Below are 25031 nucleotides of genomic sequence, written 5' to 3' on the forward strand. Positions count from 1 at the left end.
AGGTAAGATAAATTCATAATATCAGAACCTGCAATACTCACTCTCTCTCCTCCTGATTATTCATTGTCTCAGATAACTGGAACCAATGAAAAATCAAATTGAGAAAACAAATATTTGTAGAGGACCCCGAGATATTGGAGTCCACTAAAAACTGAACTTTCCTTTAGGATGTGAAGGCATTCGAGAAGGTGCAGAAACATTTGTAAAATGGCTTTTGGGATGGCGAGCTTCAATTGCAAAGATAAGACTGGGTGAGGTGGGGACGGTTTCCTTGGAAAAGAGGTCGAAAGTGGATTTGGTCGACATTTCAAAATCATGTGGGACCTAGATAGAGTAGATATTATGAAAGGATCCAGAACGTAAGCATTTGGATCTAACACAAAAGTAGCAACGGGAGATGTGTCGAGAAAGATTTCTCTCACACACAAATGAGCTGCCTGAGCGAGGTTTAATCATGGCATTCAAGAGGGAAGTGAATAATTACCTGAAAACTGAAGAATGCATAGAGCTAGGGAAGACAGACGACTTCTGAAATGAAAACAGAAAAAGTGCGAGATAAACTTAACATCTGCGGGAGAAAAACAGAGTTAGCATTTGAAGTCGAGCGACCCTTTGTCAGAGGAGCAGTTCATTTCCAGTGCATGTGTGACGGGCCGAACGGCCTCCTTCTGTGTTTCTTTTGGCGCACTTGCTTTTGAGGGGAGCGGCCAAGGATCCTCATTATTTGTGAAGTTTTGACGTTGTGGTTGTTTGCACCATATGTAGTTGTCTGTGCAATGTTTGAGTGCTATTCGCCCTATGGTCCACTCGTTTCTCCGGAGTATTTCCCCCCCAAGCCGGAGGGGGGTTTGTCTCTGTTTCTCAGGACGCTGTCTCTGGGTTGGTCCCCGGTTACGGGGCGGTACCATGACAGTGACTCAGCCTTCTCAGACATTGAACTTCCGTATCCGTCAGAGGGGCAGAGCGGCCGCCCATTCTGGAGGCTTTTCCGCCAAGGCCGACCCCGGCTCCCAGGTTAGTGCCGCTCCCCAAACACAGGGCCCACGACATTACCCAGCCTCTCTCCCTCTTCCCCGGTCCCAGGGCTGGAAGCAGCCCCAGTTGTATTGACACATTCCCCTCCGGTAGATACATTGTGTCCCCGTGACTGAGGAACCAATCCGAATCTGACAACAATGTAACCAACAGAAAGTAACAAGCAGGGTCTCTGCTCCTGATCACTGCCTTGTGACCCCTGAGTTAGGGGGGGAAATCAGCCAGGAGTCTTCCTCCTACCCACATAAATATACAAAAGAAGGACACAATTCATTCAATAAGATCATGGCCGATCTCTGCTTGTGTTTTGAATTTCATACTAACATTCAGTTCAATGACCTTTGATTCCCTGACGAAACTAGAAAAGGTGACTCCTAGTTCTGCAGCAGTGCTCCCGGTTCGGGACTGTCTCTATGAGGAAACCCCCTTTCCGTGTCCCCTGTCACTGTCCAGTCAACCCCGGGGTCGGGAAGAAGAGAAATCAGCCACGATTCCTGTCCCTGATCCTTAGTTACCCCAGTGACTCCTAGGTTAGAAAGAGAGGGGGAATCAGCCATGGGGGAAAGGCCAAAGGGTTTGTAGGATGTGTTCACCAATGGGTGGGGAAGGTGCAGAGTCTCTTTATGAGGAAGGGGAGTCTCACAAGCACGGGGAGGGTTCTGATGGCGTGCGGTCTCTCTGCTCATGCAGGCATTTGAAACCACGATGGAAGATTTCCGTTTCCGAGTCCTTCTCAATCAAATCAGTGAAAACCTGGGCTGCGATGAGCTGGAGGCAATGAAGTTCCTTTGCCGAGATCTGCTGCACAGTAACCGGCTCAACGCGGCTGATTCCGGACAAAAACTCTTCACCGCCCTTCAGGAGAAGGGTCTTCTCGATGAGAATGACCCCTTCATTGTGGCAGAGCTCCTCTATCGGACCAAACAGTTCAGGCTCCTGAAGAGGATGAAATACGACAAGGAGGACGTCTGCAAGCAGCTGAAAGACCCGGGAAAGGCCAAGGTCTCATTGTACAGGTCAGCTGGATCTCTCATGGTTAACCGTACATTCATTGACTCTCCTTCATGTTCAGCTCAGGAGGTGTGCAATGAGGGCAGACACTCGAACAGCCTAAACTTCTGTGGTTAGGTGTTCTAGGACAGTTGTCAATCACAGTCCAGCAGCAGTGAGGATTCCCAGAAACATCTATGAATCAGCTCATCCACTCGACAGTGAAGATGTGGATTGGGTAGAGCTGAACAGGATTCATGTTGAATCAATTCGGGGTTAAATAGGTTGTTTAAAACAATACTTTGCGGTTTTTAAATAGGTCTGTGCCTGCTCAGGGTGTGTTGGTGGGACAGTGCAGAAATACCTTTATAACTTGTTGTGGTTCTGTTCGCCAAGCTGAGAATTTGTCTTGAAAATTCAGGGCTCCCAAGCACTGAGGATGTCACCTAGACAGGGGACGAAACGTTTGCAAGACAAATTCCCAGCTCGGCGAACAGAACCACAACAACGAGCACCCGAGCTACAAATCTTCTCCCAAACTTTGAACCTTTACAACTAACTGTATGCTGTACCTGTCCTGGAAAGGTTATGGGGGACTGAGGGAGAGGGAAGGCGGCTTTATTCTCTACCTAATCCTGTGCTGTACCTTGATGTGTACAATGTAGAGAGATTTGCTCTGTCTCTAAATTTTATAGGACCTGACTTCCATGTGTTTGATGGGATCTGAACCTAGCAGTCTATGAATAAAGTAATTTATGTTCACTTTCATTTTTAACATTTTTCAAATAGCCTTGTAATGAATTAAAACCATCCTGTGGGGAAGTAGAGAGGATTCTACTCTTGTTCCTGAACCGTACCTGTCTCTGAGACATGTTTTAATATACATTTGCTTCTTTTGCAGACAGTTTTTGTTCGAGGTTTCAGAGGATATTACAATGAAGGATTTGGACACTGTGAAACATTTTTTGCGCTCGTTTCTATCCAAGCTGAAGCTAGAGAACATCACAGTGAGTTTAGTAGATATGCTGGTATTTTTGCCTCCTGTGAAAGAGCTAATCCCCTTTACTATGTTATCGCTATATCTTCCCTATATCTATTCATTTAGTTTCATAGCAATCAATCTCTATCCTTTTGCCTTTTTGGATGGATCCTTGATGGATTATGTTTCCTTTGCCATTTCTCTCAAAAGGTTCCAGGTGCTCTCAATCCTCCATACAAAATAAATGCTCCTAACTCTCACTTTGACCTTTTAGTGCTGCTGGAATTTGATTTAGTTGTTGAATTACTAGACAATGGTGATAAACCTTCACCAATGGGGAAAAGTACAAGCCATCTGTCCTCCGAGCTAAAATCCCTGGGATCGTTTCCCAATCCCTTGTGCAATTTGAAATGAGCTACTGACACACAGATTTGACAGTCAGGAGGAGTGTGAAAGATATTTGGAGGCCTGAAAGGTTCAGGGAATGTGGTAGAGTTGGGGGTAGACAGGAGGCAGATGCAGTTTAGTGTGAAATGTCAGGTAGCAAATGTCTGAGAATGAGGGAGTCCATTAAGTGGAAAGAATTTGGAGCATTGAAATTCCCTCACTTGGAGGTTGGTTAGACAACTTAGAGCATGTGAAATAGGATTAACTATTGGCCAACAGATAGAGAGTAGGAATAAATTGGATATTTTTGTGTTGGCAGGCTGTGACTAGTGGGGCACCACAAGGATCAGAACTTGGGTCCCAGCTGTTTATAATATGTATCAATGATTTGGAGTTGGAGACTGAAATAACTGCACAGAGATTGGACAAACTGGGCCTGTATTCTCTACGGTTTTTAAAGTCACTCTTGATTTACTTGTACACAGGCTTTGGCCAGCCGGTCAGCTCAGAGTCAGTCCCCTGAGCTGAGAAGATTCTAACCATCTGTTGTTATGGTTCTGTTCGCCGAGCTGGGAATTTGTGTTGCAGACGTTTCGTCCCCTGTCTAGGTGACATCCTCAGTGCTTGGGAGCCTCCTGTGAAGCGCTTTTGTGCTGTTTCCTCCGGCATTTATAGTGGCCTGTCTCTGCCGCTTCCGGTTGTCGGTTCCAGCTGTCCGCTGTAGTGGCCGGTATATTGGGTCCAGGTCGATGTGTTTGTTGATATCTCATCCACAGACTCTATCAACAAACACATTGACCTGGACCCAATATACCGGCCACTACAGCGGACAGCTGGAACTGACAACCGGAAGCGGCAGAGACAGGCCACTATAAATGCCGAAGGAAACAGCACAGAAGCGCTTCACAGGAGGTTCCCAAGCACTGAGGATGTCACCTAGACAGGGAATGAAACGTCTGCAACACAAATTCCCAGCTCGGCGAACGGAACCACAACAACAAGCACCCGAGCTACAAATCTTCTCACAAACTTTGATTCTAACCATCTGGTTATATATTTTTTCAAACCTAATCTCCTGGTTATATTGGTCTGCCAGGGCTTTTCTGATTAATGAACCCAATCAACAATATAGTTTGAAAAAATGTGAAGTTATCTGCTTTGGTAGAAGCAGCAAATATGCAGAATTTTTTTTAAATAGTGAGAGTTGGGAAAATGTAAATGTGCAAAGGGATTTGGATGTCCTTGCCAAAATGTGACTGAAGGCTGATGTTTAGGAGCAGCAAGCTGTTAGAAAGGTGAATGGAATCTTAGTATTTATCACAAGAAGATCTGAGTACAGGAGCTATGAAGTCTTACTTCAACTGAATTGATTCACTTGGCTTCACTGCAACTAGGGCACTGTGCACAGTTTTGGATTCCTTATCTCAAGAAAATAGTACTACTGCCATACGCAGTGAGTTCACCAGACTTATTCCTGGGATGGTGGGACTCACCTATAAAGAGAGATTTGGCAAACTGGGCCTGTATTCTCTACAGTTTTGAAAAGTGGAAGTTTTTCTCAATGAAACTCACACAAAATATTTAAAAGGGTAGACTTAGTAGGTGCAGGAATGGTGCTCTCTTTCTCCCCCCCCCACTTTTTTTTTACTGGGAAATCTAGAAAAGGGAGTATTACTGAAATTTAAGGGCATATTCTTTTAGGATTCTGATGAAGAGAAATCTTTTGCTCCAAGGGTTGTAAATGTTTGGAATTCTTTACTACAGAGGGATGTGGATGGAGTTTTTGAATAGGTTAAGGTAGAGATTTGGAAATCAGCAAAATATTGATGTTGTACAAGGTGATGGGAATGGGGTGGGTAAAAACTATTGATACATTCGAATAGGTATGATCACATTGAATGGTGGGAATAGGCTTGATGGAGTGAATGGGGTACTCTTGTTCCTAGTAGGTGCCATTTAGATGCAGAACTGGCTCAAAGTAGAAGACTGAGGGTGGTGGAGGGTTGCTTTTCAGACTGGAGGCCTGTGACCAGTGGTGTGCTGCGAGGATTGGTGCTGGGTCCAATGCGATTCGTTATTTATATAAATTATTTGGATGTGAACATAGGAGGTATAGTTATTAAGTTTGTAGATGACACCAAAATTGGAGGTGCAGTGGATAATGAAGAAGGTTACCTCAGAGTACAATGGGATCTTGATCAGATGGGCCTATGGGCCAAGGAGTGGCAGATGGAGTTTAATTTAGATAAATATGAGGTGCTACATTTTTGAAAGGCAAATCTTAGCAGAACTTTTACACTTAATGGTAAAGTCCTGGGAGTGTTGCTGAACAAAGAGACCTTGGAGTTCCCAGACTCTCTGCCGCACCGCATGCTGCCCTCGAAGCGGCTGCGGTGGGGACGAGACTGTTGCACACCTCCTTCTGGAATGTGCCTATGCAGAGGAAATCTGGAGAGGAATGCAGTGGTGTTTGTTGAGGTTCATCCCAAGCAGCGCCATGACGCGGTACTCCATGCTCTATGGCCTGTTCCCCGGGACGCACACCGAGACGAACATCAACTGTGCCTGGAGGATCATCATCTCGGTGAAGGACGCTCTCTGGGCGGCCCGAAACCTGTTGATCTTCCAGCTGAAGGAGTTGATTCTGACTGAGTGTTGCACACTGGCACATTCCAAGGTCCAGGACTACTTGTTGAGGGATGCGCTGAAGCTTAGGGCAGCTGCCGCCAAGGCGCAGTGGGGAAAGACCACCGTGTAACATCTGCCTGCCTAAGCACAGAGGGCCGACGCAGTAAGGGTACTCCGCGGAACCCCCTGCTAAATAAGTGGGTAGTAATCATATGGACCTGTATATATGAATGATTACTCTGTCTCTGTATGCAAAAGAAATGGAAGGTTTATGTATGTAAGGCATGACTAATTGTACACATCATCAAAATATTTTAGACAATAGGCGCAGGAGTAGGCCATTCTGCCCTTCGAGCCTGCACCACTATTCAATATGATCATGGCTGATCATCCTTAATCAGTATCCTGTTCCTGCCTTATCTCCATAACCCTTGATTCCACTATCCTTGAGAGCTCTATCCAACTCTTTCTTAAATGAATCCAGAGACTGGGCCTCCACTGCCCTCTGGGGCAGAGCATTCCACACAGCCACCACTCTCTGGGTGAAGAAGTTTCTCCTCATCTCTGTCCTAAATGGTCTACCCCGTATTTTTAAGCTGTGTCCTCTGGTTCGGCACTCATCCATCAGCAGAAACATGTTTCCTGCCTCCAGAGTGTCCAATCCTTTAATAATCTTATACGTTTCAATCAGATCCCCTCTCAGTCTTCTAAACTCAAGGGTATACAAGCCCAGTCGCTTAAGTCTTTCAGCGTAAGGTAGTCCTGCCATTCCAGGAATTGACCTCGTGAACCTACGCTGCACTCCCTCAATAGCCAGAATGTCTTTCCTCAAATTTGGAGGCCAGAACTGCACACAGTACTCCAGGTGTGGTCTCACCAGGGCCCTGTACAGCTGCAGAAGAACCTCTTTGCTTCTATACTCAATCCCTCTTGTTATGAAGGCCAGCATGCTATTAGCACCTTCACTACCTGCTGTACCTGCATGCTTACCTTCATTGACTGGTGTATAAGAACACCCAGATCTCTTTGTACTGCCCCTTTACCTAAATTGATTCCATTTAGGTAGTAATCTGCCTTCCTGTTCTCGCCACAAACGTGGATAACCATACATTTATTCACATTAAACTGCATCTGCCATGCATCTGACCACTCACCTAACCTGTCCAGGTCACCCTGTAATCTCCTAACATCCTCCTCACATTTCACCCTGCCACCCAGCTTAGTATCATTAGCAAATCTGCGAATGTTATTACTAATACCATCTTCTATATCATTAACATATATTGTAAAATGCATCGGTCCCAGCACTGATCCCTGCGGTACCCCACTGGTCACTGCCTGCCATTCGAAATGGAGCTGTTTATTACTATTCTTTGTTTCCTATCAGCCAACCAACTTTCAATCCAAGTTAATACTTTGCCCCCAATACCACGCGCCCTAATTTTGCTCACTAACCTCCTATGTGGGACTTTATCAAAAGCTCTCTGAAAGTCCAGGTACATTACATCTACTGGGTCTCTCTCCTCCATCTTCAGAGTTACATCCTCAAAAAATTCCAGAAGATTAGTCAAGCATGATTTCCCCTTCATAAATCCATGCTGACTCTGACCTATCCTGTTACTACTATCCAGATGTGTCATAATAGACTCCAGCATCTTTCCCACCACTGGGCGAACTGGTGTATAATTTCCTGCTTTCTCTCTCCCGCCTTTGTTAAAAAGTGGTACAACATTAGCCACCCTCCAATCCGCAGGAACTGATCCCGAATCTATCGAACTCTGGAAAATAATCACCAATGCATCCATGATTTCTCAAGCCAGCTCCTTCAGTACCCTGGGATGTAGACCATCAGGTCCCGGGGACTTATCAACCTTCAGATCTAACAGTCTCTCCAACACCAATTCCTGGAGAATATAAATTCCCTTCAGTTCAGGTCCTTTAGCCACTGTTACATCAAGGAGATTGCTTGTGTCTTCCCCAGTGAACACTGATCTGAAGTACCAATTCTTCTGCCATTTCTTTCTTCCCTGTAATATATTCCCCTGTTTCTGTCTTCAAGGGCCCAATTTTAGTCTTAACCATTTTTTTGCCTTTCACATACCTAAAAAAGCTTTTACTGTCCTCCTTTTATGAATAAAGTATATTTTTAAAATAAAAAAAAACTTTGAAGTGCAGGTTCATAGCTCCTTGAAAGTGGAGTCGCAGGTAGATAGGATAGTGAAGAAGGCGTTTGGTATGCTTTCCTTTATTGGTCAGAGTATTGAGTACAGGAGATGGGAGGTCATGTTGCGGCTGTACAGGACATTGGTTAGGCCACTTTCAGAATATTGCATGCAATCCTGGTCTCCCTCCTATCGGAAGGATGTTGTGAAACTTGAAAGGGTTCAGAAAAGATTTACAAGGATGTTGCCACGGTGTGAGGATTTGAGCTACAGGGGGAGGCTGAACAGGCTGGGGCTGTTTTCCCTGGAGTGTCGGAGGATGAGGGGTTAATAAAATCATAAGTGACATGGATAGGGTAAATAGACAAGGTCTTTTCCTTGGGGTGGAGAAGTCCAGAACTAGTGGGCACAGGTTTAGGGTGAGAGGGGGAAAATTTGCAAGCGTCCTAAGGGGAAACTTTTTCATGCAAAAGGTGGTGCAAGTATGGAATGAGTTGCCAGAGGAAGTGGTGGAGGCTGGTACAATTACAACATTTAAAAGGAATCTGGATGGGTATATGAATAGGAAGGGTTTAGAGGGATATGGGCCAGGTGCTGGCAAATGAGACTAGATTAAGTTAGGATATCGGGTCAGCACGGACCAGTTGGATCGAAGGGCATGTTGCTGTGCTGAACATCTCTATGACTCGACAGGGTTGCCTGAAGGTGTATGAGGGAGGTAGATTAATTTAATAAGGAAATAGCAATTAGGGGTTTTCAAGTTAGGTTGAATAGTGGAAAGCTGAGCAATAATTATACACAACCAGTCCACTGGCTGAAGGACCTGAAGAAGGGTTACACCCGAAATGTCGATTTCTGCACCTTCTGATGCTGCCTGGCTTGCTGTGTACTTCCAGCCTCCTACCTGTCTACTTCAAGTACGGTACTTAGCAGGGTGTTAGATGATTATTTAAACAGAAATAATGTGTTGGTTGTGGGGAAAGGGCAGCTGAATGGCACTAAATTATAATGTTCATTTGGAGAATCGTGCAGCAAGGTGGATTGAATTGCCTGCTTCGACACCATCTCTTTCACAAACTCCTTTCCTTTATCTTGTCGAGCTCCTCTTTACCCCACCTAGCATCCTCCTTCACTTGCACCATCTCCCTCACTTCATCCATCTCCATTCCCCTCCTGTGTCCTCACCCCTCTCCCCTTCGTGTCTCATACCCACATGGCTCTACAATTGGCAGGCTTGCCTTCAGCTGCTTGAGCTCTAGGTTCTGAAATTTTCTCTTTAAATCTCTCCACGTTCCTCTCCTCCAGTCATGCATCATAGAAGCAGACCCTTTCGTCCAGCTTGTCTATACCAACCAAGTTTCCTAAACTGAACTAATCTCACCTGCCTGCATTTGGTCCATATACCTGTAAACCTTTCCTAATCACATACCTATCTAAATGTCTTTAAATGTTGTAACTGTACCTGCATCTACCACTTCCTCTGGTGGTTCATTCCTTTTATGAACTACAGTGTGGAAAAAGTTGCTTGTCAGGTCCATTTTAAATCTTTCTCCTCTCACCTTAAAAATATGCCTCCTAGTTTTGAAGTCGCTTCCCCCAGGGAAAAGACCTTTGCTATTCACCTTATCTATCTTCCTCATGATTTTTTAAAGCTCTATAAGGTTACCCCTCAACCTCCTATACTCCAGTGAGAAAGGTCCCAGCATATCCAGTTTCTCCTTATAACTCTTACCCTCCAGTCCCAGCAACATCCTGGTAAATCTGAACCCTCTCCAATTTAATAATATCCTTTCTTAGGGCCACACGGTGGCTCAGTGGTTACCCTCTGAAGAGCATCCTGCCCAAACCCATCCCTGTCCCTGTAACCCCGTATATCCCACGGCGAATCCACCTAGCCTGCACATCCCTGGACACTATGGGCAATTTAGCATGGTCAATCCACCTAACCTGAACATCTTTGGACTGTGGGAAACCCACCTGGGGAGGACATGCAAACTCCACACACAGTCGCCCAAGGCTGGAATCGAAATTGGGTCCCTGTCACTGGTCTGCTTCCACACTGTAGGGATTCTAATATTCTGCAGTAGGGTGACCAGAACTGTACACAAGTGGCCTCACCAAAATCTTACAATCTCGACATGGTGTCCCAACTCCTATACTCAATATTCTGAGCAATGATGGCAAGCACCCTGTGTACCTGAGCCCTTAAGTCTCCCTGTATGACAACACTACCTAAGGCCCTACCATTAATTGTGTAAGTCCTGCCCTGGTTTGTTCTATCAAAATGTAATTCCTTGCAATTAACCAAATTAAATTCCATCTACCTAAACCCCTTAACCCACTGGCCCAGTTGATCAAGATCCTTTAGATAACCTTCTTTGCTATACCATCAATTTTGGAGTCATCTGCAAACTTACTAACCATGCCTCCTAAATTCTCGACCACATAATTTATATAATTGACAAACGATCCTGCTTTAAAGCCTTTCACAAAGCCTGTCTTTTAATTACGCCTCCAATGTGGCTCCTGTACAATCAGAGTCATTGGGTAAAACATCGAGTAATCAGAAACTGTCTCTAAACAAAAAAAAAACACACAAAGAACGGGATGCTGGAAGAAGGGTCACTGGACCTGAAGTGTTACCTCTGCTTTCTCTCTACCAATGCTGGCAGACTTGCTGAGTATTTCCCAGCAATTTCTGCTTTTGTTTCAGGAACGGTCTTTGTCGGATGAACCTATCACTAACAGTTTGCTGTGTCACTCTCACACCTCTCCTCAGACCATGCTGGAGGCCCTCACTGAAATGGAGAAGGAGGGATTACTGGAAGAAAATAATATGGAGCTTCTGGAGAACATTTGCAAGGAAATTGGGGAGGATTTAGTGAAGAAGTTTGAATGTTACAGAAGGGAAGGTAATGGCCATCGGTTTTCGCGCAGCGTTCTACTGGGAAATTCAGGGAGAATGGTCAGTGGGAGTGAGTTTGCAGCCTGCATGTACCACACTGGTAAACCAACCAGTGAAGATCCGCTGACAGCTTGTGACAGATCTGGCATCTCAGCTCCTCCACTCCTCTCCCCTCACCTCTTGCCTCTCACTGTTCTTTCTGCTCTCTCCTCCTCTCTCTTTCTCCCTCCTCTTTCCTCTTGTCCTTGCTCGCCTCTCCCCCTCCCCTCTCCAGGTTCACTAAGTGCGGAGGGACAGGAAGCATTTGAGACGGTTGGACTTGTACTCACCAGAGTTTAGAAGAATAGGAGGACCCCGTTATGGAAACATACAAGATTCTTAACAAGCTTGACCAGGTAGATGAGAGACAGCTGCTTCCCCCCCCGTGGGATAGTCTAGAACCAGGCGGTGTGATATCCATGTGAGGGGTTTGCCCAGTTAGGACAGAGAGGAGGAGCAATATTTTCTTTTGAGGGTAATGAATCTGTGGACTTTTTTACTGGAGAGTCGAAGCTCAGTCATTAAATACATTCAAGGCTGAGAAAGACATTTTTAATCTGAAATTTTTAATTTATTTTTAATCAAAGGTCATGGGGAAAAGGCACAAAAGTGGAGTTGAAGATAATCAGATCAGCTGCATTCTATTTGAATGATGGAACAGGCTTGATGGGCTGAATGGCTGACTTCTACTCTTACTACTTATGGTTTCTTTCCTCTCTCCTCTACTGTCCTCAAGGTCCAGAAAGACCAGGTACAGATCTCTGGTCTTGGGGCTACTCCTCCTGTGTCTGCACCCCATGCGCTCCCACCTGAGCTCCCTTACCCATGCAGGGATGGGCTGTTTATATCAGAATGCATAACTCGGCGTCCTTATCCCTTTGTCAATTTAGAAAGCCGGAAGGGTGAGGAATCTGGTCCAGCGCTGCCTCCAACTCCCGAGACTGAGAATCCGTTTGTGAATTTAATTCCGCACAGGTTGCCATCTGGGGTGAGTAAACATTGCGTTGGTTTGTGCTGTTATGTTTGTCTCTCAATCTGACTAATCAGATGTATCTTTGTGCAGCTTTGGTTCGGCCACAGAATGGGGTTTTGCATCAGGTACCAGTCACCACGCTCTAGGAAGGACATGAGCACAGGAGGTTTATCGGGATGCTTCCAGGATTGAGGGATTTTATCTACAAGGTTGGAGGAGCTTGGGGTTGTTCTCCTTGGACCAAAGGAAGTTGAGGGGAGGTTTGGTAGAGGTGAACTTGAGGTTTTAGCGAGCTAGACAAAGATAAGCTTTTCCCATTAGCTGATGGTATAAGAACGTAGATTTTGGCAAGAGATGCAGGGAGCATGTGAGGAAGAACGTAACAGTTAGAACTCACTTCCCACAAGACTTGTGGAAGCAGAATCAATAAATGATTTCAAAAAGAAAGGTGAATAAGAAATCTTGCTAAACCTATGCATGGCACAGTAGTCAGACTACAGCTGGAACACTGTGAGCAGTTTTGGTCCTCCTATCTAAGGAAAGATATACTGTCATCGGAGGCAGTGTAAAGATAGTTCACTGGGTTGATCCTAGGTATGGAAGGATTGTCTTTATGAGGAGTAGGTAATGAGATTGAGTAGGTTGGACCTGTACTCATCAGAGCTTAAAAGATTCTTAAGGGGCTTTGACATAGTATATATGGATAGGATGTGTACCCTTGTGGGAGAGTCTAGGATCACAGGGCATAATCTCAGAATAAGGTGTTGCCCAATTAGGACAGAGATGAGGATCTTTGTTTCTTTCTGAGGGTAGTCAATTTGTGATTTTTTTTTAATATCACAGAGACATGTTGGGGTTGGGTCATTAAGTAAATTCGAGGTTGACATAGCTTTTTAATCAGTAAGAGAATTAAATGTTATGGGGTAAAGGCAGGAAAGTGGAGTTGAGGGTTATCAGAGCAATCATGATCTTATTGAATGGTGAAACAGACTTGATGGGCTGAACGGCCTGGTTCTATTCATAGATATTGCAATCTAACACTTGAGAAATAAACTTGCAGGGTAAGGGAAATGAAGCAGGGGAGTGGAACAGAATTAGTCTACAGGCAGCAGGTATGAATTTGATGGGTTGAATAGCCTGCTTCTGTACTGTAATGATTGTGAGGAGACAGAATGAGACGGGCTATGTTTGGCAGAGGGGCCTATGGTCAGGGGTGGAGGAATTGGCCAAAGAAGAGTGGGTGGAGTGGGTGTTGGGGTGGGGAGGGGTTGTAAGGGAATTAAGTTGGTTTCCTAATAACAGGCAGGGTTTCCTAGTAACAGGACCCTCTCATGCACTCTACTGAAACTGGGAAAGCATTGCCATAATCTTAAACTCCACTCTTCCCATGTGGGCTGGAATACCCCATCTAATTAACTGTATGTCAGTCACCAATCTTTTGTTCAGGAGTGGTGTTTCAGAAGCCTGTCTCCAAGTGTAGTGTCTCTCCAAAGGGACAGGGTGCTGTGGAGGAGGACCATGGAGAGAGATAATCCATGTTTAAGTCCTGCAAGTAGGTACTGGAGCACTTGGACATTCATGAGTGGGCTGAGAGTCCTGAAGGTGTACCAACGGGGAGGTCTGGTGGCTCAGTGGTTAGCACTACTGCCTCTCGGTGCCACAGTTCCGGATTCGATTCCACCCTTGCGCAACTGTCCTCCCACAGGTAAGGTGGATTGGCCATGCTAAATTGCTCCGTAGTGTCCGGGGATGTGCAGACTAGGTAGATTGGCCATGGGAAATGCAGGGTTACAGGGATAAGGTAGGAGGGTGGATCTGGGAGGGATGCTTTTCAGAGGGTGGATGTGGACTCGATGGGCTAAATGACCTGCTTTCACACTGTAGGGATTCTATGTCCTTCGATGTTTCGCCTGTGGAGGAGGGCATTCCATGTGTGCCAGTCACTGTTGCCATTTAAGGTTTGACAATGATCCTATCCTCAGATACAATTGTTTTCTCTTTGTAGGAACGGTTGGGACCCCCCAGGATGATTGGACTGCACAATCCCTTGTCAGCAAAACTGGCACAGCTTTCTGGTACGTTTGTCATTGTATAATACTGGGGTACAGTTCTGGTGGGACAGGTCTTTCACCGCATAATATTGGGGTCTAGGTCTCCAACACAGCCTCTGCTTTCTGTCCATATTTCAGTCGCTCAAAACCAGCAAGGTACTGTCCAGGATGCAAGCAGTAGCAGCAGCAGCAGCAGCAGCAGCAGCAGCAGCACACAGAGTCCCGAGAGTCAAGGTAACCAACTCTGTCTGGAAAGGGCATGGAGATACACAGTGAGAGAGGCAGAGGGTGGAGAGCGCTGTCAAAGATAAGGAAATTCTGGGTGTGAGGAGGTGGGTGAAGAGTATGCACACAGCAGAAAGCAGATGGTGAAAGCAAGATTGACTGAAAGAGAAGAGCAAGATGAGACAGAGGAGTAAGTGAGTGTCGGAGAGATGGAAAGATGAGAGGCAGTGAAAGAGAGAGAGGCAATCTGAGAGCGGGTGTGTGTTAGGAAGAAATAAACATTATTTCTGTTTTTAAGTAATTAGGATGACCAAATGGGTTTATGCCATGTTACTGTACAGCCAGTTATGTTGCATCGAGGATACATGATTGTCTAACATTAAAGAAAAACAATTCAGAAACTAGTTAAGTCAGTTGAAGAACACATCAAGAATCAATGAGCTCCCTGGATCTGAAGGGTGAAACTGATAATATGATGTGAGTTTTCAGGACCTTGGTACCTTTTTATGTAACAAAATTCACTTGTACAAGATTCATACACAGGAGCCTGGCCCTGAGCCTGTGGAAGGACTTTGAGAATAATGACAGATTAATAAGGGGCTGTTGAGGTGGCCAACTTCTGATTACCCTGAGGCAGCTTGGCTTCAGCAGGGTCAGACTAGTCCTGTTCTTGGAACTGGGGTAAGAAGCTTGCGTGGATGAAGGTAAATCAGTTGGGTGTCAGTAAGTGATTTGATACAGTGCCATGTAAAAGACTTAGTTGTTAGGGCACGTGTCCCTTTTATAGGTGGCTGAGTATTTATCTGGGGTTGTACAGGACATTGGTGAGGCCTCTTCTGGAATACTGTGTCAAGTTATAAGAAGGACATTATTAAGCTGGAGAGGGTTCAGAGAGATCTACGAGGATGTTGGCAGATATGGAAGGTTTGAGTTATGAAAAAAAGCTGGATAGGCTGGGACTTCTTTCACAGGAGCGTAAGAGGTTGAGAAGCAACTGTATTGAAGTTTATAAAATAATGAGGGGTAGAGATAAGGGTTAATGGTCTTTTCCCTAGTGTGAGGGATTTCAAGACTAGGGGACAATTTTTAAGATGAGAGGGGAGAGATTTTAAAAATAAAAGTCATGAAGGGCAAGTTTTTTTAGGCAGAGGGTGGTTTGTGTGTGGAATGAACTTCCTGAGGATGTGGGTACAATTACAACGTTTAAAATACATTTGGATAAGTACATGAATAGGAAAGGTTTTGAAGGGATATGGGTCAGGAGCAGGCAGGTGGGGCTAGTTTAGGTTGGGATTATGTTTGGCATGGACCAAAGGGTCTGCTTCCATTTCTAAGAGTCAGAAAGGTGATATGAACTGAATCTGTATTGACTTGAATGTAGATGGTGAAGGGGTAATCTGGTTGAGATTTTGAAAGGGTGGATCAAAATCTTTTTTTTTCTCCTGTTGGCCAACCTAGGTTAATGAGAGATGACTGTAACATTAAAACAGGAGCAGGTCTTGAAGTAAGGAAACATTTCTCTACTTATAAGGTTGGAGAAATATGGAAAATACTCCCACAAAGAGCAATAGGTTCTGGGGTTCAGTTAATGAATTTAAGCACGTGTTCAGTAGAGTTTTTATGAGACAAGGGCATTGAGGGACAAAGTGGATAGATAGAGTTACAGTGCAGCCATGATTCAGTTGGACATTGGAACAGCCTTGAGGAGCTAAACATCGTCCTCCTGCCCCTTTTATAAAGGGCGGTGTGTGGGGTGGTATCAGTTGGTAACTGCTCACCGCTTGGAAGGTCCCTACGCTGGGTGCTGGTTCCGAAAGTTTGAAATATCTTGTGGGTGACTCAGAATCAGGTGCGGTGCCCTCACTAATGTCTATAATGTTTATAGATCTGGAGAATTTGGACCCAGGAACATCACATTGAGAGGACGTTTCAAAGACAAGATGCAGAGTTTAGATTTGCCCAATGGGAGCAGAGTGGGCTCTTCAGCCCGTCATGTCTGCTGATGTGATAGCCCTCGACTCCACTTCCCTGCCTTTTTCCCCATAACCCTCGATTCCCTTACTGATTAAAAATCTGTCTCTCAGATTTGAGTATACTTAGGATATAGCCGTGATAGCCTTCTGCGACAGAGAATTCGACAGATTCAGTACCCTCTGAGAAGAAATTCCTCCTTGTCTTTAAATGAGTGACCCCTTACTTTGAGATGGTGCCCTCTGGTCTGAAACTTTCCCACGAGGGGAAACAACTCCACCAAGAATCTCTGAAGTTTCCTCTCATTCTTCTAAACTCTAATGAGTACAGGCCCCTCAACCTCTCCTCATAAGACAGTCCTACTTGCTATCAGCCCAGTGAACATTCTCTGGACTGAATCTAATACCAATACATGTTTCCTTAGATAGGTGGACCTGAACACAGTTCAGGAAAATAATACATTTTTTTAAGGAGCCAGATTTTCTTCAGCATTTTGTTCTAAATTTCTCCAAAGACTGAGGTGTGCAAACTCTTGGGAATTTCTGCCCCTGCACCCCCTTTCATTTAGTTTCTGTCACACTGATGTGTATCTTCAGGACTACAGCATTCACTGAGAATCATTTACTTTTATGCAGACACGAAGGACCAAGATGTTATTGGCTTCCAAGGTCCAAGTACTGAGGTGACATCTGAGCATCAGGTGAGAGCAGTTCACTCGCCTCCCATTGTTTGCTCTTTTTTGGTTTAGTTTCTTTACACGATTGTAACCGGGTTCTGATTATTAAAAATGTGGATGTAATATAAACCTTCTAACTAAAGGGGGCTTGATTACAAAGAGTGGAGGTTGTTATCTAAAGGTCTTACTGGACTCCATTTGCACTGTGTTCAGTTTGCCCCTCAGGAAGGACAAATTAGCCTTGGAGGCAATGCAGCACAGAATCACCAAGGTGGTACTGGGACTAAAAGGGTTAAGTTACTAAGGCAGGGTATACAGAGCGAGATTGTGTTTCCTCACGTGGAAAATTAAGAGATAATCTTATTGAGGTGTTATGAAGTATTATCGTAATCAGGTGATAAAAAGCAGTTCAGATAGAAAGTATTTCCTCTCCTGGGGTGGGGGTAAGGTGTGTCGGAGCATGTCCAGAGTACGGGGCAGACCCTTTAAATTAATGCTGAGCCTTTTGGGGTGATGTGAGGAAGCAGCCCTCTGTAGAAAGGGCAATGGAGAGCTCGTGCTCTCTGTCTATCCCAAAAAGCTACAGAGGTTGGGACCTGATTGTAAATGTCAAAACCAAGCGTCTGTGGGATTCATAAGACTCTATTTTTTTCAGAAAGGAGTCACCGAACAAGGACACCCTGTAGGTGACTGATAATCATATTCTGGGGCTGGATGCACTGGTGAAAAGGCCCTGGATGTATCTCACAAGATTCTCTCTTTTTGTAACAGATTCTGGGCAGGTACAAAATGGAGAGCAAACCAAGAGGCTACTGCGTCATAATTAACAACAGTATCTTCAAGACAATGCCACAACGCAAAGGAACGGAAGTGGACGCGGGTAATTATTGTTACTGTTGACTTGTGCTCGGTCAATGTGATTGACGCTTAACCCTGTATCACTATGGGCCCAAACTTGTGTTTCCACAGAACGGCTGGACGATATCTTCAAGTGGCTTGGATTCGAAGTGGTCCTGTTCAGGAACCAATCAGCTGCACAGATGAGAGAAACCATGGATCAGTACCGGGAGATGGACCACTCGCAGCGGGATTGCTTTGTCTGCTGCATCCTGACACACGGCAAGCAGGGCGTGATGTGCGGCACTGACGGCCAAATGGTCGCCATCCGCGAAATCACCTCGCTCTTCTCGGCCTCACGGTGCCCGACCCTCCGAGAGAAGCCCAAGCTCTTCTTCTTCCAGGCGTGCCAGGGCACCAAGAAACAGGACAGCGTCGGGATCGAGGTCAGCCCTGTGGGGGCAGAACCGAGCATCGTGTGGGCGGAGTTCAGCTCGGTGGGGGCGGAGTTGAATCTGGTGGGGGCAAGGCCCAGGAGCAGCGGAAGTGAGGTGATCAGTGTTGAGACCGACCCCATGCTGGAGGAGGATGCCATTAGCAGCGCAATCGCCACCATCCCTGACGAGGCGGACTTTCTCCTCGGCATGGCGACGGTGGAGGGATACGTCTCATTCCGACACACTCAGCTGGGCACCTGGTATATCCAGTCACTGTGTGAGAACCTGGAGAAATACTGTCCCAGGTACACACTCTGCTCCCACCCTCCCTCATAGTGACCGAGCAGCAGTTGGGGGCGGGGGGTGAGTACAAGGGGAGAGAAGCTGGGATGGAGAGTGGGACACTCCACGACAAGGCACATTTAAAATAAAGGTCCCGAAAGCAGCACAAAATAAACTACCACACTCGCCGGTATGACAAGATACTAGATTGGATGACCTTGGGCAAAGAGTGAGATTTGAGCACTGCCTTAAAGGGAACCAGAGAAGTAGAGAGACGGTGAGCTTTAAGGAAGGATCGCCAAACTTTAGGGCCCAGGCATGGCCATTGATGGTGGTTAGATTAAAACTGAGGATACACACAAGAGGTCAGGATTAAAAAAGCACTGATGTCTTGAAGAGTCATGAGGCTGGATGAAGTTACAGAGACGGGGAAGGTGAGGTCGTGGAGGATTTTGAAAACAAGGATTAGAATTTTAAAACCAAGCTAGGTCATCAAGCACAGGGGTGAAAAGGGTACGGGACTTGCTGAGAATTAAGATGAACGGCAGAGAGTAGAAATTTGGACACCAGTTTGGTGTAGGTTTGAACAGTCGAGTCTGGAGGGAACAAAAACCCGAATTAGGGCTCCAGCAGCAGAAGGGCTGAGATGGAGCACAGCCAAGTGATGTTGGCGAAGTGGAGAAAGACTGCTTTACAGATATGAGGCAGCTATGGCATAGATATTGAACTCGAGCTCATGTTGGGTTCAAATATGAACAAGATTATGAACTAATTGGCTTATTCAGATTCTTAGATCAAGAATGGAGGTAAAGAAGGAGTTTGGAGCAGGGGCCAAAAACAATGGCTTTGGTCTTCTCAGTACTTAATTGGAGGGAATATCGACTGGATGTTGGATTTAGGCTGATAATTGAGCAATGAGGAGGAGTGGACAGACGTATTGGTGAAGTAGTTATGGGTGACATCAGTGTTCATGTGAAAACAAACGCAGTGTCTTTGAACAGTGTCACCAAGGAGTAGCAAGATCAGAAATAGATGGGGGCGAAGAATTGATCCTTGTGGGGACCAGGCAGTTAATGGTGCAGGGACAGGAAGAGAAGTCCGATTGCCTGTTTCGATTAGACCAGTAACACCAAGTGAGAGCACTCCCACGCAGCTAGATGACAGTGGAGAGGCATTGGAGGAGGATGGTGTGATTAACTGTGTTAAAGGCTGCAGACAGCTTGAGAACGATGAGGAAGAAATGTTTACCTTTGCGACAGTTACCTAGGACATTGTTTGTGACTTTGCTGAAAAGCCGTTCCAGTACTGGAGGGTTTCAAACATGAAGTTCCTGGAAAGATGGATACAGAGTTTTGAGGCAACATCGTATTGAAGAACTTTGAAGAGCAATGGTAATTTGCAAGGATGGAAGAATTGAGGACTGTTTTCTTGAGGGGAGAAAAGTGAGGGAAATGTGGGTGGAGACAAGCTGAGGGGTTACTTGGCTGTGGGTGGGACGAAGAGAGAGAGGGACATTGCCAACAGTTGGGAGAGAGTGGGACGTGTAACACAGCAAGAGTGAAGCGGTTGTGGTCTCTGAATCTGTCTCTTCCAACTGCAACTGATCTTAGTGCGCTGTGAAAATAGAAATTATTCAGAGCGACACTATCTAATGGACTTTCTGTTCTTTTCCAGTGAGGATCTATTGAGCATTCTGACCATCGTCAACAGAGATGTCAGTGAGAAAAAGGACAAGAAAGACAAGACCCAAATGCCACAGCCCAGTTATACCCTCAGGAAGAAACTTTACTTCCCTGTGACCCAAAGATTCACCAGTTTCAAAAGCTCCACTTAGCCACTGTGGCACAGGAAGCAAGGTGGACTTTGGGGTTTGCAAGTCCTGGGGATTCTTAGTAGGTTCTGTGTGCCGGGAATGATTGATGTTGAGTCGGGAAGGACAGCGTGACTGTCTCTGTCAGGAAGCCTCTTCATCTTGTTGTCAATGCAGATCGTTAACTCAACAATTAGTTCTGACCTGAACAAGTTATAGATTACATCATTACCCAGACTGTTTTGCCATGAAGACAGCAATATTTCCTAGCAGAATTTTTAAAGAAACAATATTACATTAATGAAAATGTTGAAGGGTTTTGTGAGAGGTTGGGATTGGGAATTTCATTGAAGGTTTTAGTCACCTGCTGTGATTTTATATTTCTCTGTGGCTTCTCTCCTGCCTTCTGTGCTCAGCACCAGCTCTGAGCAGGTCATTCACCGAGGGCCAGTGGTTTTGCTGCTCGCACCTATTGTCTGACAAGGGCTGGAGCAGCGAGGCAGGAGTGGAATGCCTGGAACTGGGTGCTGCTGGGATCCAGAAGGAGATTCCAGCCCTTACCTGGGGAACTGACAGTAACTAAGTTGCTCTGGCTGAAGTTCTCCCAATGAATGTAAAAGCATGCACTGCGGAACTTTGAAAGGTGTCCTATTTATGTAAAAAAAAATGTACAGACGTTTCTAAATTTTATATGAGCGACTTTATTATCTGAAGTTTGTGAGGCTGACCCATGACATTTTATTACTTATGATATGGTGTGATGTCCTTACCCTCCTGTCTTTCTGTCACCAACCTCTCTACGGTTCATCTGCTTCCCTCTGCTACTTGTGCTGTCTCCATTCTAATCATTCTGTGTCTCATGACTGACTGTATTTGTCATTTTTCTGATTTTTCTTTGCATTGGTAAGGGATAATTCAAGTACTGCATGTCTGCGCCAGGGTTTATGTCTGTGTGTGTATGGTAGTACATGTCTGTGTAAATATTTTTGTGTAAACACATGTACATGTCTGTGTGTTCATACATGTGTTCATTTATGTGCAAGTTTGTATGCATGTATGTATGAACGTGTGCAAGAGTATTTCTGCAACTGCCTGTGATAATTTCACAGATTCAACGTTGTGTATGTGATCAGCCTCCCCTGACTGACATATTCAAACTTGCCTCTCCTGCTCCACACGGTCTGGTTAGAACAAGAGTTTTAAGAAAATGTATTCCATTCCTCTCTGGGTCTCCTCTTTGCTCAGTCCCATTGACCAACATGGCTGCTCTCTTCTGTCCCCTCTTCCACTGGGGTCTGCAGACCCAGGAAGTTGATCAGTTCAAAGTATGAGAAGACCCAGGGCCTGGTGATGTTTTGATCTCGCTCCAGGCCGAGGAACTCTGCCCACAGATTCCGAGAAAATGTTAGGTCACGTTCCATCAGCCCCTTTTGACTGAAATCAGAGAGAATATGGTTAGTAACAGGTAGAGAGGAGGCAGTGGGGATAGATGATGGGGTGAGTGTGGGGCTGATGGTTCAGGGGAAGAATGAGATTAGGGAGGGTGGGGAAAGAGGCTATGGACAGTAATCTGAGTTTCAAACAGTGAGTGTGCACACGTGCCTGGTTCTCCAGTAGTGTATCTGTGTTGGTAGGTATTAACTAAAATTTTCCATGTTTGCCAAAATGAAACAAAATTAGAATGAAATGTGAAGGAGAAAACATATGAACCTTGGTGATGACCTAATGATTAGAAAAGCCCTGGGTTTTTAAAAGTGTTCACAGCTGACTGCAGGATGGTGACAGAGGCAATAATGTGGGTGAGGAGATTTCATAAACTCATTGTTAGGCTCCGATATTCCCAATGACGGGGGATTCCAGATCTAGGGATAACAGTCTAAGGATACAAGGGAGGGGCCATTTAGGATTGAGATGAGGAGAAATTTCTTCACCCAAAGAGTGGTTGTGGGCAAAACATTGAGTGTTTACAGGGAATGACATATAGTTCTTAGAGCAAAAGGGATCAAAAGGTTGCTTAGACTGTTTTGCCTGATCAGCCATGATCACATTGTATGGTCTACTCCTACTGTTACCCTTACTGCTCATATGCTTCTATGTTTGTGTTTGGGCTGAAAGAACATATTTGTTTACAATAAGTCTTCCAATTCATGGATTGGGCTACATCTGTTTAGATTAATATCTACACCCAGACTGGCACAGAGTGCTGGAAATCCAAACATTTACTGCAAAAGCTGAAATGAAATGAGGATGAAATCTTTTTTTAAAAATTGGTAATGACCTAATGATTAGAATAGGTCATGGCTTTTTAAAGGGTTTGTGTTTGTGCTGAAGGAACATGTTTGTTTACATCAAGTTTTGTAACTCAAGCAATAATAGACTAAACTGTCATTGTAACTCTAGAAAAGTTGAAGTTTAGTTTAAAACAGTGAACCAGATGTGATAATGTGGATTATTTATCATCTAAATTTATGGTTGTCAAAAATTGTGCTGTGTAAATATCATTTGGTTGGTTGGATGACTTAAAAATTGTGAACAGTGAGCTCAAGTCACATTTCATTAAAGGCGAGGGATGAACAAGTCTTACTGAGGTCAAACCAACATCATGACATGTTTCTCAGGGGTCAAATTGTTCATTTTCTGGAGACTGGATAGTGTCAAGAGTATAAAAGCTCTACATTTTACATGTAAGGCGAGCTGCTTTCTGCTTTTCCAGTAAAATATTTAACATGCTTGATTGATCAATGATGAGACAGAGCTGTCAAATCCTGTCCTGGTCTGATCTTTGGCCAAGTCAGTATAAAAGTGTTCACATATGATTGCAAACATTCTATGAGGAAGATATTTTTGTATTACACTTGGCCTTAATAAAGAACATTGCGTATATTCTATTGTAAGAACTGCCTTGGTTTATTGATATTCAGAATAAACTAGACAGACCAGGGAAAGTCAGAATAAAAGCTGACATATTATTGTTGAGACAACCATGAGGGTTGACGATAAAAGAAATACCCTTCCTAAGTAATGAAAGGGACAACAGGAAGTTTTATGTCACAAAGAAGACTCCATTTTAAGTAGAGAGGATCCAGTCCAGGAAGCTGAGTGAACTCGAGTGCCCACTTGTAAGGTACAAATGATAATGGCATGTCAAAAACAATTCATGAGAGATGGTGGATTTTAAATGAAAATTTTTAAAAACGGGATGCAGTTATGGAGAAGTTGTCGCAACAACTTTAGAGGTGAGGACGAATAGAGGAATCAAGCAAATATGAGTTAAAAAGGGAGAAATGGTGTCATGACTGCAATTTGTTGGAAAGTGGGTGTGTTGGTAATCAGCTGTCAGATGGTCTGACAGAAGAGGAATTTAAATAATGGTGAAGAGCCGAGGAAGCCGAACAGCAGTGTAAAGACCTGACAATAGCTTATCATTAACAAGGTAAAAACAATGACTGCAGATGCTGAAAACCAAATACTGGATTAGTGGTGCTGGAAGAGCACAGCAGTTCAGGCAGCATCCAACGAGCAGCGGAGGGCTTTTGCCCGAAACGTCGATTTCGCTGCTTGTTGGATGCTGCCTGAACTGCTGTGCTCTTCCAGCACCACTAATCCAGTAATAGCTTATCATTGTCTGGTCAAAGAAATGTCCTGGAAGACGGTGACAGGAGGAGAATCCTGGCTTATGTTGGGATAAGATGGACAGGCTACAGGAGGTTCTGAGATGAACAAGAGGGATGGTGTGTGCAGTGCAGCGGTGAGGTGCACATTAGTGATCTTTAGTCAGAAGATGTTCAAGACACCTCCTGTAAATAGCCATCGATGGCTCTGTATCATAGGGGCCAATATCAGCTGGGCAGAATGGGGAGAAGGAACATGAATACACAGTACCACATATCCCTGATCAGTTATGGATATGGGTTGAAAAGTTTCCTAAATTAAACTTTGAGAAGGACCCATTCAGATATTTCCAGGAGTTGGATCAGATGACTAATCTCCAGAATTTGGATGGAGGGGATGGGAGTGGGAAATAATGGAAAGTTATTATTGACGTTATCCAGTGGCCTGATGCCACCTTCTCCATTACATTTATATGAGGAACAGGGGGATGGGTTGTGTTTCAAAATGATGTACTGGTTGCCATGGGTAGCACTCAGGGACATGGAGCAACCCTTAGATAATCTCCAGGAAGGGCCGAATGAATCCCCAGCTGCGTTCTGTGAACGGAATAAGAAAGTGGGGCCAGAATAGAAGCCGAAGGGGAAAGGTTTGTGAAGTGAAAAGCAGTCCCCTCAAGGCATGGAATCAGGAGGAGAAGAATCAAGGGGTTAATGGGACTCTGAGCAGGAAGGGAATGCTACAATTGTAGCAAAGGGGACACTTTAAGCAGGAATGCCGGACTCCGAATAAACGGAGAAAAGGAAAAATGCATATTTGACTTCAGAAAGTTAGGGGAATGATGCCTAGAGGCAGCTGAAGTCAGAACATGGGAAAGGTCCATACCCACAGTTGGGAGGGAACCTCTCCCTCCAATCTGCCCTGATTGTCTTCTCAAGTGGGCAAGACCCTGTGCCCTTGTGTATAGGGGAAGACAATGGAGAATGTATTCAGTTGGCCCAGAGGGTGATCCATTCATCAAAGCCACTGGGATCT

The 25031-nt window shown here is 44.9% G+C and overlaps 2 protein-coding genes across 4 annotated transcripts in view; one reads left to right on the top strand and one right to left on the bottom strand.

Moving 5' to 3' along the window:
- The first annotated feature begins 870 nt into the window (after positions 1-870).
- LOC140481868 (caspase-8-like) lies at positions 871-23270 on the top strand. Its single transcript, XM_072578449.1, has 11 exons — positions 871-1014; positions 1726-2051; positions 2927-3032; positions 10961-11093; positions 12016-12113; positions 14104-14173; positions 14288-14383; positions 16981-17045; positions 17793-17901; positions 17991-18600; positions 20252-23270. Exons 1-11 carry the CDS (start codon positions 907-909, stop codon positions 20409-20411), a joined length of 1881 nt encoding a protein of 626 aa, XP_072434550.1. The 5' UTR covers positions 871-906; the 3' UTR covers positions 20412-23270.
- Positions 21629-25031, bottom strand: part of LOC140481866 (uncharacterized) — a 61355-nt gene continuing 57952 nt past the window's right edge. For all 3 annotated transcript variants that reach the window (XM_072578447.1, XM_072578448.1, XM_072578446.1), the window contains one exon: positions 21629-21821. In XM_072578447.1, the coding sequence (XP_072434548.1) occupies positions 21629-21821 (193 nt within the window). The remainder of the gene's footprint in view (positions 21822-25031) is intronic.

Source organism: Chiloscyllium punctatum, chromosome 10 (assembly GCF_047496795.1).
Source record: "Chiloscyllium punctatum isolate Juve2018m chromosome 10, sChiPun1.3, whole genome shotgun sequence".
NCBI lineage: Eukaryota > Metazoa > Chordata > Chondrichthyes > Orectolobiformes > Hemiscylliidae > Chiloscyllium > Chiloscyllium punctatum.

Excerpts from the sequence above, each read along its gene's own strand:
- LOC140481868 (XM_072578449.1), top strand. The coding sequence starts at position 907 with ATGACAGTGACTCAGCCTTCTCAGACATTGAACTTCCGTATCCGTCAG. Across the intron at positions 11,094-12,015 it reads TGAATGTTACAGAAGGGAAG|AAAGCCGGAAGGGTGAGGAA; the intron begins GTAATGGCCATC and ends TTGTCAATTTAG. Across the intron at positions 14,384-16,980 it reads ACAGAGTCCCGAGAGTCAAG|ACACGAAGGACCAAGATGTT; the intron begins GTAACCAACTCT and ends ACTTTTATGCAG.